The sequence below is a fragment of the Carex rostrata genome, chromosome 8 (assembly GCF_964058835.1).
Source record: "Carex rostrata chromosome 8, lpCarRost1.2, whole genome shotgun sequence".
NCBI lineage: Eukaryota > Viridiplantae > Streptophyta > Magnoliopsida > Poales > Cyperaceae > Carex > Carex rostrata.
The window spans coordinates 9693902-9709417 of NC_135925.1; the positions used below are offsets into that span (position 1 = coordinate 9693902).

General features: G+C 34.1%; 1 protein-coding gene across 1 annotated transcript; it reads left to right on the plus strand.

Moving 5' to 3' along the window:
• Positions 1-10247: 10247 nt before the first annotated feature.
• On the plus strand, positions 10248-10718 carry LOC144558540 (uncharacterized). The gene has a single exon (XM_078307382.1). The coding sequence runs from the start codon at positions 10248-10250 to the stop codon at positions 10716-10718; it is 471 nt and encodes a 156-aa protein (XP_078163508.1).
• Positions 10719-15516: the final 4798 nt, after the last annotated feature.

Consider the following 15516-nt stretch of genomic DNA (forward strand, 5'->3'; position numbering starts at 1 on the left):
CAACAACTAGACTCAGGCGGTTACAACCTCGTATCTACTTTACCATACTTTTAGATATAAATTAAATTTGATTAAGACAAAATAATAAAGTATGATCTTCATGAAAAAGATGAACAGATAAAAGAATATAAAAAAAATGCCAAGAAGATTTAGTTAGTTCGTTCATTTTTGTCATAGTTTAATCTTGTGTGAAACGGATTAAAAGTTAAAAAATATCATACAAAGGCATCGTGTATGAATAAGATCAACAATTTTTTGAAAAGCTAATTAAAAGTTGTGATTCTGTGATCTGGATGGAAAATAACCTCCAATCCTCCGCCAACCAATCGTTAACGCAACTTTTAGTTAGAATGATTTCATGTGGCGCCTATTGCATTACAACTCTGTCACAGGTCCATTCCGCATTTTTTATATCTCCAATTCTCAACCGCCACACAAAATACTACACAAATAGAGAAACAAGTAATTGGACTTGAGTTCATCCTTTAATGCTTGCATCAAGAGTGATTCCGCCGTTTCCCCCCTTTTTGTTGGTCCACACATACTCTCCACTATATGAGAGATAAACAGATGTAGAAAGAGAGAGAGAGAGAGATAACCGATCGGAGGAGATATGATGCTGAAGTTCTTGCCAAAAAGGAGACGAAAGGGAGCGTGGGTGGTCGCAAAAGAGGTGGCAACAAAGCTTCTCGGACTGTACATTTCCCGAAGGAGATCAACTGTTAGATATGTAAGAAAACTTACCTGGGGCATGATGTGGTTCCAAGTTAGGAGAAGTGTTGGACTAGTGAGAGATCGACATATGGTGACAGGATATGACTCGGTCATTAGTTATGCGAGAAACTTTGACGATGGCTTGTGGAAGGAGGTGGAGCATTCAAGGAGCAGATCAATTGTGTATCGATTCGGGGATTCCGGTCGAGTTGTGGATTAATGTTGGTGATGTTTATCTTCTTTTTATTCTTTTTTGTTGTTATTTGTTAACAACTTAACATGTTTGGTAGATTATTCTACACAGAATATGAGAGAATTTGTGGATAAATAATGCTATACTTTTTCCTTGTAAATTGATGTATCTTTTTCTCCCGTAATAATATAAACTTTTGACATGTCAATTGCCTCACAGAAAGATTCAGTTACTACTTTAATTTTTCGCAAATTTTAGGTAAATAACAGAAGTAACAACAGAATTGTTGGAGAGATTACCATCAGAACATTATAAATTTCAATATGATTTGCCATGTTGAATCTCACCATAGCTCTCCAGTCAATCAAGTGGTCAATAAGGCTTTCAACATGTAATTAATTTAGGTTGGAGAGTTTGTTTTGAACATGTAATTAATTTAGGCTTTCAACATGTAATCACTCAAGTTGGAGAGTTTGTTTTGATTTTTTAAAAATGTTTCAGACTTTCAACATGTAATTAATTTTTGCATTATAATTGGAAGGGATTTTTTTACCATTCTTACTAGCCCAATAGAGAGGCTATTTAGTCCATGATGCGCCGAAACTTTGTTTTGGGCCGGGAAGCCCACAGTGCAAACGAAGGTATCACATAACATAACACCTCCAAACTCCTCCGTGAAAGTTTGAAACCACAGAGAAGATGGGTGATAGAGAAAGGGTACAAAAACTATTTATGTTTTTATCATCATTAACAGGAAATTCAAATTTATATGGCATCATCAATTCATCATGTCAAAATTATTTGCAATTTTATCTGAGTGAGTCTATGGTACTATGCATATCACCGGTTGTTACTGTGCTACGGCTCTATATTTGAGTTTTCAAATCCTAACGGTCGATCCAAACCGTTCATATTGTTCTCCATATTAATATGTGTTTGGAGACCAAATTTTACATTTTTTTGAAATTTGTTTACTATTTTTTTAGATATTTAGAAAATCACTTGATCTGAAAATTCTGGACCATTCAAAAACAGTGATTTTCAATAAATCTAAAAAAAATAGTAAAAAAATTTCAAAAAATGTAAAATTTGGTCTCCAAACACATATAAATATGGAGAACAAGATGAACGGTTCGGATCAACCGCTAGGATTTGAAAACTCGAATTTAGAACCGTAGCACAGTGCCAAATCGTAATATGCATAATACCATAGACTCACTCATTTTATCTCGGCATCTTTACTACAGTGACGAGAGAATGACGTCGTTAGTCACACTACTGACGGATGATAATTTTTCAAATTAAGTTGAATCCGGTAGCTTATTATAAACCGGGACATTGTTTGCCTACGGGCGTCAAGAATGCAAAAATAAATAAATAAATAACGGGACATGGTTTGAGCCATTGTATGGTGCAATTTGTTGCTTGCCTGATGATTGAAACCCAATAATTAACCTAAGATTTATTTTAGAATAATTATCTAAATTTTGTCCGCTACACTCTGTCCGTTCATCTCGACAGCAGAGCAGTACATCATCACACAGAAGCAGGGGCATCGCCAAGAATTTTATCTGAGCTGGGCAAAACGATATGTCGTATCGGGTTGCAGACTGCTGTGAATTAACTAATTCAGACTGTGAATTTCACAGGGATAGACAAAATATTTTTCTAGAATATATAAACAATGATCTGATTATAAAAAGACATATATCCGGTTTTCAACTGTTTTTTTTTTTTTTTTTTTTTTTTGAAGAACAGCTCGAGATTGTCAATTCCATTGATGATAAAAAAGTATTTACAAAAGTTCACATACATTTTTATTTATTTACACACAAGAAAAAAAAAACTCTTCCTAATTCCTAACTCACAATAATTGGTACCAGCTCAGCGCTTCTTCTCTGGCCCGGGATATCAGATCCGGTATCGTTCTCTGATGTTGTATAAACAACCTTCCGTTGCGCTCTTGTCACAGGGCCCAGCAACCGACTGCCCATAGGGTATCCCAAAGCTTCCTAAGTTGAGGTTGCATACCTGCTTTTGCAGTCCACCAGAGATACCACGAGTAGGAGTTTGCGAATCTCCCCCTAGTTTAGGGGTGCACAAAAAATTCGTAGTTCATAATTCGATTCGAGTTTGATTTGAAAAAGTTCGAAAAAAGTTCGATTCGAAAGTAATTCGGTTTGAAATTAATTCAAACCAGTTCGATTCAAAATTAATTCAATTTCGAATTCGAACTTGATCAGATTCGATTGAAATAGATTCGCGAACATTTTTGGTTCGAAATGTAAGCTGGACTCGTTTCCTAACGAGAGGGAGATGGGTTGGAATTAAGTTTTTGACTGTTTGAAAGCGTTACATTTGAGAAGAAGGCTAGTGGGCGGCGGTTTGGTTTTCTGTAGGCTGTTCTATTTTTTTGTATGTAGCAAGTTCTATAACGCTGTGATGCAAGTTCAGATTCTTGGGAGATGGGTTGTAATCTGGACTCGTTTTCGTGTAAGCGAGTTCAGATTCTTGGGAGCTGCGCATTATTTACGAGTTGTATTTAATAGTGAATTTCGATTCCGGAGTTTAAAAATTGGGCTTTGGGCCCCACATAAAAGAAATTCTGCGACTATTGCATATTATTTGCATTGGCGGAAAAAGGCATCCAATTAATTTGTGATGAACATCGCATCTCTCTTCCTCTCTCGCTCCCAGTCTCGCCTAAACCTAGCCGACTAAAAATCAACTTTTCACTCTTTCAGGAAGCCATCGCCTCTCCTTCGCTCTTTGTTTGTTTCGAATGTTCTTTGTTTGTTTCGATCGTTCTTTGTTTATTTGTTTTAGATTGTAATTTGTTTGTTTCGATTTGTAACAGATTTATAATAGATCTCAATTCCTTTTAGATTGTACTTTGTTTGTTTCAAAAAATATATGTATAATCAATCATTTAATCAAATTGCTGTCTCAATTTCGAACTAATTTCGAATCAAATCGAACTTGTTCGAATTATACCGAACCAAATTCGAACTGACCTTTTAGGTTTGAAATCTATTTCAATTTCGAACTGGGTTTGGTTTGAAATTATTTCGAATTCGAATTCGAACTAGGGCAGATTCGATTTGGTTCGGTTCGTTTGCAGCCCTACCCTAGTTACATGCCACCCGTTCAGAATTTCGTCCCAGAACCTAACTGCACATGTACACTCGAAGAGCAGGTGCTTTGATGTCGCAATCTCCCCGTTGCCGCATAGGTGGCAGCCCACAGGCACATCATATCCCCTTAGGCGTAGCCTCTGCTGTGTAAGTAGCCTATTTTGCATTCCCACCCAGATGAACATTCTAACTTTGATAGGAATTTTGAGTTTCCATAAGTTAATATTAGTAATGTTCCGCATACCTCTATCATGAAGTTTCTCATAGGCGAAAGATGTTGTGATGATCCCCTGCTGTGTCCATCTCCATTCAATCGTGTTGCCATCTGACCCAATTTTTATGGAGACCGCATAAAAAGGTGAGAGTTGAAGGGTCGATTTCAGGAAAGAGGAGCAATGATTAGAAAGTGCCAATTGCGCCCTGTTGGAAGTCCTGTATAATTTCCGGATTGTTTGTGCCCACATACCCTCACCATCTCTGTCTAGTTTCCATAACCATTTTGATAGCAATGCCCCGTTCTGTGTGTCCAGATCTAGGATCCCCATACCGCCATTGCACTTGAGCGCACACACCTTATCCCACCCTATCAAGCAGTTAATTCCTTTGCACATGGCATTACCCTTCCATAAGAATGAGCGACATGCTCTATCAATGTGTTTCAGCACTCCTTTCGGAATACGGATTGCCTTAGTTTGCGGTGTGAGAGGGTTTTCAACTGCTTACTCCTAATTCAATACGGTTCCACTTAATTAAGGGCGGAACTAGAAAATTTAGATATGAGAGCTAGAAAATAAAATATAAAAATATATAATATAATAATCAATGGAATCTAGGAGCATGACTCTTACATTTCTACTTCAAAAAAATATATAATATAATAGATGGAATTTGAACTCAAGTACTCTCACATCCACTAGAAAAAACTTCAACTACTAAGACTAGCAAACATTTTATATTTCATCGAAGAGGATGAACTACATAAACCTTATAAAAGAAAAATATTCGATTAAATTTTAAAATACATAATAAAAAATATTAGAACTATGTTGGTGACTTAATTACTCGTCCTTGGCTTCGTCACTGTGCAGAAGGTGGATCTCACCGTTAGTTTAGTTATGATGGTTATGTGATTGTTGAAAACCGCCTACAACAAATCTGCTTGCTGGCTCCAGGATGGAGATATATGCCTACGTACGCACGCAAAAATTAAATAAGTGAATAATTAATAACTAAGTGAGACCCAGAAGTCCATAATCCACTGGTAGTTGGAAGTACAAAAGACAATCTCGTTTTGAGTCTAGTAGTGCATGGTCTAGAGAGTTAGGTCCCTTAATTTCCACCCTTTTCTTAATTCTCAATTTAATTTGAACAGGGTAAAATAATAATTTCATGGTTAAATAAATTATACAATTCTGATAACTATTTTCATGGCAGAGCCACTATTGTTCTGGGTTAGATATATGCCCTACTCTAGATTTTTTTTTTTTTTTTTTGAGAGAAAAGTGGAGGTCAAGCCTCCAAGTTTCATTAAACCCTACTCTAGATTTTGCGCATTAATTTTTTTTGAATGGTTATAGGATCAGAATAGCGTGCCTGCATTTACACAAAATGCACATTTTAATTCCATAGATGGAATATGTATCCTCTTAGCTGATTCAAATTTTTAATTTAGATCCCGATCGTCCAATTTAAATTCCCACGTATATTGAAGGACCACGTGCATATTGCCGCCATAGACTGGATTGACCTTGATTTTGATCGGACGGTCTGAAGATAAATTCAAACGGTGCGATAATGCAGAGGATGCGGACCAACATAGGATGCTAGCAGATCTAACTACTGCGATTTAATGTGACGTGATTTACGAAGTAAGGTTGTGAAAAGTCAATTCACCATTTTCGTATCAAACTCAAAAGTCAAAATTCTCAAAGAGCCTTTTATCCAAGTCCGCCGCACAACTAACTCCATAGAAAGAAAACACAGCAAATTAAGTTCTTAGGCATTCACCTTCATTAAATTTAATAAATGCAGGCACGCTTCGCGCTTGCAAGAGGTTCTCCAATCTCCCGTTCCTAACCTTGCAATACATCGATCTCCCCATTTTATCCATCCGCATGTGTGTGTGTGTGTGAGAGAGAGAGAGAGAGATGATGCTGAAGCGGGTGCTGATTAAGCTTCTAAGGCCGTACGTATCTCGACGGAGATGGGCTGTCAGATACGCCAGAAAACTGCGCTGGGGCAAGCTGTGGGTCCGAGTGAGGAGTAGCGTTGGAATGCCGAGAGGCCGCAAGGTGCTGACGCAATATGACTCGCTTAGTTATTCGAGGAACTTTGATGATGGTTCGTGGAAGGAGGAGGAGTACTTGAGGAGTGGATCATTTGCGTACCGATTCGGGGACTCATCTTGATTTGTGGATCGATGTTCTTAATGTTGAATCTCTCCCAAATCTTTTCTTTCCTTTCCACTTCTTTTGCTTCCAAAAAAAAGCAGAGAATCTGACATATCTCTAGGCACAGTCCATGTGGAAATTTACACAGCTACTGATAAATGTTATTATATTATATCTTTTCTTTCTTTTTTTGCATGATTCATGCCCGTAGGCTATTTGATGAATGTTATTATCCATAACAACTGTAGGCTGTACTCTGTAGTCCCTCTATTTGATAATTTTGTTAGAAATTTCTCCTTTGTTATCAATGCATGCATGCAAGCTTTTGTCTTCTTTTTTTTTTTTTGAAAAGCTTTGCGGTAGCTAAGGGGCTCGATTGTTAGATATCCAACAATCCTAGAATATTTTTCTAACTGCGTTTCCGTTCCATTCTCAAGCTCTTGTATGGTCAATTGACCGAAAGAAATAAATTAATAAGCAAGAACTTAAGTACTAGAATGATATTTTTTGGATGTGCTATAGTTTTAATTATATAATAATAGAAGAAAAATCATGTAGAAATTATCATCAATTTTTCTTTGACGACCTGGTACGTACTAGATCCCGGATTAAATTATAAATACAGTAAACTCAACAAGACAGCCACTGTCAAGTTTTCAAAAGAAGAAAAAAAGAAAGAAAGTAAACTCAACACAATTTTAGGTCACATTTTCTCAGTAAGGGAAGAATACTAGAGCAACTTCTCTTTGAAAACAAAAAAGCCCTTTTAGGAACTTTAAAATTACAGCTTGTAATATCTCGTTAGAATCTGTTAGCGACATCAAGCTTTGAAAGTTTGAAGTTTATTCGACTATTTTTTTTTGTATACTACAAGGTGTATAACTTTATAAATGTAAGCGAAACAAATTAAAACTAAATAAACGGTAACATCTATAGATTTATTAACTAAAATTAAAAGGACGAAATCTAAAATTTGGGGAATGAAATATCAGATAACATCCTTTAAAATACTCAGTTGAAGAAAAAAGACAAAACATGATCGAATAGACAAGATTGTAAATTTTTGCGCAATATATACTGAAGTGGTTCAAAATTTTGATACATATTTAATGCAAAATCATAAAATAGAGAAAGTGCATGTATCTAGCAATTATGGAATTCAAATAATTAATAAATGATAAATACGGTAGTTGGAAAGATATTTAAAGAGAGTTAAAATTATCTATACACTTTTTTTTTTTTTTGCAGTTGTGTTGATATAAAAATACGAATATTTTTAATATGCCTATCCTATATACTGATCTAGTTCCTATAACATGCATTTCTTTAACCATTACGGCAAAATAATTGGTAATATACAACTTTAAGCAGTTTATGATCTAGTTCCTATCTAGAAATCACAAGCATTCATAAACGAAACAAAATGTTTGACTGAACATATACGAGAAGTATAAGCATCCATTCTTGCAATTTTTGAAGAATTATTTGAAGAGGAGGGTTCAAATGCACCCAAATGCACTCTATATTTCAAATCATTTTTCTCCGTTTTCAAAGTCCGAATAGTCAATCCGAACAGTTAGATGCGATCTATATATTAAGATGTGCTTGGAGACCAAATTTTATATTTTTTAGAATTTTTTTACTATTTATTAAGCCACTTTGAAAATTGCTGATTTTACATTTTCTGGACCATTGGATCAGCGATTTTTCAAAGTGGCTTAATAAATAGTAAAAAAATTCTAAAAAATATAAAATTTGGTCTCCAAGCACATATTAATATATAGATCGCATCTAACGGTTCGGATTGACTATTCGGACTTTGAAAATGGAGAAAAAGGATAGGGTGCATTTGGGTGCATTTGAACCGTCCTCTTATTTGAAATAAATTATTAGAACGAGTAATTCATAACTGCCAGCTATAACGGTTTCAATGCAATGTGCTATATATTAGCTAAATGCTAAATTGTAATACGGAACAATTTTTGTTAGCTTTCTCTGGTTATCTTTCTATTTCTCTATCAGCAGCCCAGAACTCAGTAGGCGCAAGATTTTATACGGGCCGAAATGTTTCTATACTGGGCTTTTGAGACCTCCAACTACCAACTAGAGGCATGTAATAAGACAAAATATTACCATCTGGACCATGAATTTTAATTGGGACCTGCTAACTATTCTCCACAAAGGGAGAGACTATGTTATCCCTGTATATCTGACAGACATTAGCATGCTACCACGTCCACGTCACATTTTTCATCTACTTGTTACATTTATTTATTTCATTTTTGAAAAAAGAAAACAATATGAGCATCCATGTAGTATGAAAAGACAAGGGGAAGGCATGCAATGGGGTTGCTTAGAAATATCCACATTAAACTTTTCTAGTTTGCATGATGTAAATCAAAGGCTACATGATTTAGGATGTTCTTAAAATATAGGGAGGTGTTAATAGCAGGAGAGGAGAAGCCATCAGAGCAAGACATCTCAACCAACAAGAGCTATACTTCTCTCTAAACCGGGCCCATGGGCCTAGCATTTTGACACCAATCCTCTCATTTTTCACATTCTATTAAAAAAATGGTGTTAGCATCTCCAAAACAAAACTGTCTTTATTTTAATAAAGGCACTGTTATATTGTGCACGGAAGAAGAAACTCCTTTATTTTTTTTCTCTCTTGAAAAAGGTTTTAATGCCAAGTCACAAAATACTATTAATTTATTTTTATTTTATTTATATTTTAAAATTTGAACTTTAAATTGAATTTAAATGTTGATTTTATTTATTTTTCACAAAGGCTACATCAATGAAAAAGTTATAATTTTTTTTGGTTTATTTTATATGAGATCAAGATGTCCAAAAATGGCTTAAAATTATTCTATCATAGTTGGCAAGATTCATTCAATTTTGGGCCACTTGGTCTGCTATAAAAATGAACTATAACAGTTTTTTTTTCAATTCAAAAATAAAATAAAATTTCATGTAAAAGCATCTCGTGAAAATTGATAAGATCAATGGTTTGTTCATTATTTAAATTCAAAAAGTTAAATATAAATTAAAAATGAAGTTGTGACATTTTGTGATACAAAAAATTTGTGCCATGTTATAATTTTTTTTAATAAAAATTGCCAATACCTTAATCTTCATTCATTTTAACACGTGCGTTAATTCATAGATGTCATCTTCTATACTAGATATAATTCGGAAACCCTCTTTTCTGTAGAAAAGTTCTTTTTTTTTTATTTATAATTTCAGTTTGTGTTCATCTTCCCTTTTTCAGAAAAATATCATAGACAGTTGTAATAATACGATTATCTAGCTTGCAATTAATTGTGAACCTCCAAGTGGATTTGCTTAATTAGTCATGATGCAATTGTTCCTTTACATGTGTTTCCCATAACACTCTGAAAAGTGGATACTACTCGCATGCTATTGTTAATGAAGGATGATAAATATGGGACGCCACTCATGACTGCTGCTGCTACTTTCACTGATATTATTAACTAATTAATTAATTAATTAATTATTATTATTATTACTTGGGGAGTTGGGGTATGTATTAAAATGATCTACCATGACCATGTACTATCTAGCAAATAACAAAAGGGTAGATGCTCCAATGCTTGTGTGACCCCACATACACCCTACGCAAACATATAACCAGCTGTCTCTAATTGTGACACATTACTGTCTAATTAACCCCATCTCTCTTTCTTTCTTCCTCCGAGATCAAAACGAAGAAATTAAAAGGGACAGAGAAAGAGGGAGGAGTCAGGAGAGACACAACCGCACAATTAAAAGCACAAAAACACAAGCTAATTCATGGCACCAAAAGATGCCCTCCCAATATCTCAATCCACCACAGCCACTATTCAAACAAACAGCCCAGAGCATCTCAACGGGCTGAGGCGCCGCATCGCATCCTTCTCTGTCAAGATCCAGCCCATCTCCACCGCCACCACCGAATGGGCTCTCCGGAGATCCCAATCGATGCCTAACTTTAAAGATATCACCTCTGGTCCTTTTAGCAAGTGGTGGTCTTGGGGCACTAGTTGGCTGCTCTCTAAGAAAGCTCAGTTTTCGTGCGACTTGGAGATGAATGGAGAGGGAGAGAGGGCGACAATGCTCGGTACAAACGGCACTAGTAATGCTTTTGTGCATTTGTATTACAAGATTCGATCTGAGTTAAGGAAGCTTATTGGATCTGATAAGTTGCCTACTTCTCATAAGTTCAGGTATGATTCATTTAGCTATGCTCAGAACTTCGATGATGGAGAGAAAGCACAGTTGTAGATGGCAAAATAATTTTGAGTACTTGTTATGTATTTGATTTTAATTTTTTTAAATTTTTGTGTTATTTTTTGTTAAAAATATATGTAAGGATATGTTCATATATTAATTGTAATTTGTAAGTGAGCAAAGAGGTGATCTGGCATGGTTCCAGTCTGTTATTATTAATGGAAGTGTTAATAGAAATAATTTACTTGAATTGAAATGTACATATATTTTTTTTCATATACCGTTGTACTAATTCTGCTAGAAGTAGCTGCAGCTCTCTGTGTTTTTGTATCTTTGTAGATTTTCCTAATGGCAATTACAAAGCAGTTTACAGTTAATAAACTCTTGCAAAATTGAAAAATATGTTGCTTGGAGTACTATTTGGAGGAAGGAAAATAATCCAGACGACGAGCCCAATTTTTTTGGAGCAATTGCTTCTTAGGTTGTTTTTACATAAAATAAAGTGGTTGTTTTTACATAAAATAAAGTATAATAAATGGTAGAAGTTCTTTCTCAATAAAAAAAAAAAAAAAGGAAAAAGAGAAGGTAGAACCAAACTCATATGAAGGGGCCCATAGACCAGGTTCTGTGATTGGTCTTCATGTGGCAAGCTATCATCATCGTTCTCATAATTCTTATTATATTTAAATATAAAATTGTATAGAAAAAAAAAGAGGTTGGCAGGAAGGCAACAATAAACAAATTACATATCACTTGATGAAGCAGATCCTTTGTTACCGGGGCCATGTCTCTCTTCCGGAGTCTGTATCTGTATCTGTATCTCTGAGGTATTGCACAGCGTAGTGTGATTAGCTGATTCAAGACAACTCAATCATGTTCATTAACAAATTTGAGGGGGGGGGGGGGGGGTTGGGGATTCTGAAATTTGTAACGAATGGTCCCAAAAATCCGAATATTGCTTTTTACAAGCAATGAAGCAATGATGGATTGCGGAGTATGTAAGACGATTTTTCACCTGTCAGCTCATATTAAAAAAACTAGTTGGTCATAACGAGGAATACCCTTCATTAATTAGATAATAAATTACTTCCTCTTTTTTTATAATTTTTCTTAGTAAAATTAGAGGTCATGTTTATATTTCATTCTCTTTTATAATTAAATTGAAAGATATACGTACATTGCATTGTAATTTGAAATAAACAACTTATTAGTTCGAGTTCTCATTTTCTCCATCAAGTCACATGCGAGCTTATACTATAATCAAAACAAAAAATTAACAAGAATAGAGTTCAATTATATAGAAAAGAGATGAAAAGAGTTGAATGAGAATTGAAATTTGCTGATTTTGATGAATTTGAAAAAAACCCTAATATTAATTTTACTTAATTTATCTTGTATGTCACAATCTTACGTTTAGAATTTGAGTTTCTTGAAAATTTAAAAGGAGACAAATGATGATCTAATCAAATATATTATTGTGCTCTTCTTCGATAATTATGGACGTCGTTGAAGAAGACAAGGGCATAGCCGGATTCGCACCTTCAACAAAGCAATTTTCGAAAAATTTCTTGATATTGGATCGGATTTCACCGCGCAAACTCACTCCTTCAAAATCACGCCGAATTAATATAAGAGCATCTACATTCCTAAAACTCAAAATGATTTCTAAATAACTGTTAACTATTTTTTTAGAAATTATGATCTTTAAAGTTTCTAACTCTTACATTCCTAAAACTCATTTTAGAGTTTCTATTAAGCTACGTCAGCAACAAATTAAAAAGGAGAAACAATTTGAGTCAATCATTTGGCCAACATAGAGTTTATAAACAATTTTTTAATAAGAAACTTTCCTGCATAGTTTTTAAATAAGAAACTCTCCCACATCCCTGAAACTAGATTAGAAACTACCACGTCAGATTAAAAATTCTAATAGTTTCAGGGATGTAGATGCTCTAATTATGCATCTGTTTGTCCTCCTCTTCTAATTATTGGATTCGTCACAACTCCATTTCTGAATCGCGTTTGTGAAAAACTGTCGGCAATCCGATCAGAGTGTGAATGATTTTCAAGCTTTCTATTTACATTTTTAATTATAGAGTTTTTAAACAGCTTCATCTCGCTTATAAGCAATGCATTATTAATTTAATTTGATAAGTGGATATATGACATTAAAAAACTTAGACACGTACAATTACTTTTGCGACAATTAATGAAGACAAAAGTGTTTACTATTATGTATTTTTTTTGGTTCAATACGGTTATTGGAACAAAATAGTCACCAAGATTAGACGTAGTGACGCACACAACCTAACAATCTATGCGTCGGTGCATAAAAGACGCAACTTAAGATCGAGCTCTCTGTCGGTGCTTTGAGCCTAGCGAAGATCAAAAGGAAAATATTGTTTTCGTCAACTAACTAATGTGTGGAAGCATTTAATGCCAGCATATCATAACAAGTTAAAAACTCTAGCATCATATGCTATTACAGTGAGATCGACTTTCACATTCTCAGATGGCTCACAATTTTGAACAGTTTCTAAACTATTTAGGAATGGTCCGAATATTATTAATTGTCAACAGGTACAAAAGGCGACAAAGACAGGGAAATATATTTTTTTTAAATGTAAAGTCACATTATAATAAATTAAAGATAAAAAAAATTAACAAAATATTGAGAATGTATTATTTATTTATATATTTTTATATGTACAATGTAAGTTTACAAAGTTTTTATTTATAGATTAGAAATTATAAATGAAAAATCATCTAAATTGTACCCTTGCCACTCAATTGTACACTATATGCTCCAATAAAACTATCTCTATAGCTGAAGTGTTTAACTCACAAGGGTATGCCTTTCACTTTAGAAGAACACTTGCTGGGGTTCTACTATCAGATTGGCATGATATTTTACAATTAATTAGGAGTGAGTCTATGGTACTATGCATATTACGATTTGGCACCGTGCTACGACTCTATATTCGAGTTTTCAAATCATAACGGTCGATTCGAACCGTTCATCTTCTTCTCCATATTAATATGTGTTTGGAGACCAAATTTTACATTTTTTGAAATTTTTTTACTATTTTTTTAGATTTATTGAAAATCACTGTTTTTGGATGGTCCATAATTTTCAGATCAAGTGATTTTCTAAATATCTAAAAAAAATAGTAAAAAAATGAAAAAAAATGAAAAAAAATGAAAAATTTGGTCTCCAAACACATATTAATATGGAGAACAAGATGAACGGTTCGGATCGACCGTTAGGATTTGAAAACTCGAATATAGAGCCGTAGCACGGTAACAACCCGTGATATGCATAGTACCATAGACTCACTCATTAATTAGTTCCTCTAGTTTTACTCATAATATAGATAGAATTGCTTGGAGATAGACCACCACAGGTTTGTTTACTGTTGGATCGATCTACATGATTTTAAACTTTCGGAAAGTTAATGACAATCAATTTGCTATCATATGGGAATTGCTGATTCCTCCCAAAATAAAATTTTTTTCTTTGGCTTCTATTAAATAATAGAATCTTAACTAAGCAAAATTTATCTCGTAGGGATGGAATGGGGATCGTCAATGCCACTTCTGTCTTGATGTTGAGGATAATAACCACATATTTCTCAATTGCCAACAAGCGCAAAAAATCTGGTTTTGGCTAGAGAAAACTCAAGATTTCTTTCATACATGGACAACCCTTGTTGATATTTTCCACTTTTCATCTAATTTTAGTGTTGTAGAACAAAAAGGTTTTTTTAGTTATTCTAAGTGCAGTTAGTTGGACACTATGGAAGTATCGCAATGAGATATGCTTCCAATCTGGTTCACCTAAAATGGTTAGATCTATCATTCTATTGATTATTTCTATTTTTGAATATTGGACAGGGCACATGGATAAGAAGATTAAAGCAGCTGCTCTCGTTTGGCTCCCGAATGACATCAATGCAATTCCTCTACAGGTATGGGACCCTGCTGACAACCTGGTTGTGCCATATTCTGACAATGGATTCAATGAGACTAGTGATCATGGTGAACAAGCTCTTATGATGGTGCCTTTAGACAGGGGTATTGGATCTCCAGTTGAATGAAGATGACTACAATCATTTTGTATTTTGCACCTTTAGGTGGTGTTTATACTTACTTCAGCTCAAATGTCAGTGGCTTAATCTTAGAAAATTCTTCCCTATTTCTGTGTTGTGGTGGGCTCTTAAATGGAGAGCATTTATATTTGTTTTGTTTTTGCTGCATGATCTCTTAGGAGATCAGTGAGGATTTACATGTTTGACTTGGTTGTAATTTAACCTTTTGATTTCATAAAAATGAAATGGGCTTTATTGCCTTTTTTCAAAAAAAAAAAAAAAAATCATCTAAATTAATTTTAATAATAAATGGAGAGAAGATGAATTATATTTCTTTGAGGAGAATAATTGAAGTGATTAACGGAGATCCATTAATTACTCTTTCATAATACTTATTAATTTTTTGAGATATATAAATATATTTTGTGAAAATGAAACATACTTCTTATCATGAAAAGACGATACTAGTATTTTAAAGTGGGAGTAGTCTCATAGATATGAAGAAAGCACAAAAAAATGATGACATTTGAATAATCCCCCCTTTGAACAAATATAAAAGCTGCTTTCACAAACAGAAGATTAATTGTTTCGGACTTGCCGTAGCTTGCATCAGTTTGACTAGACCAAGTACATTTTTACGTATTTAAAAAATAAAAGAAAACTTTTACCCATCAATAATTTTAGCAAATATTTATTAAATAATATCAAATCATCTTCATCCTTACAAATTATAAAAAATTAATTTCGTGAGGTTTATACAATAT

Coding starts and splice junctions, on each gene's coding strand:
- LOC144558540 (XM_078307382.1), top strand. CDS start 10,248: ATGGCACCAAAAGATGCCCTCCCAATATCTCAATCCACCACAGCCACT.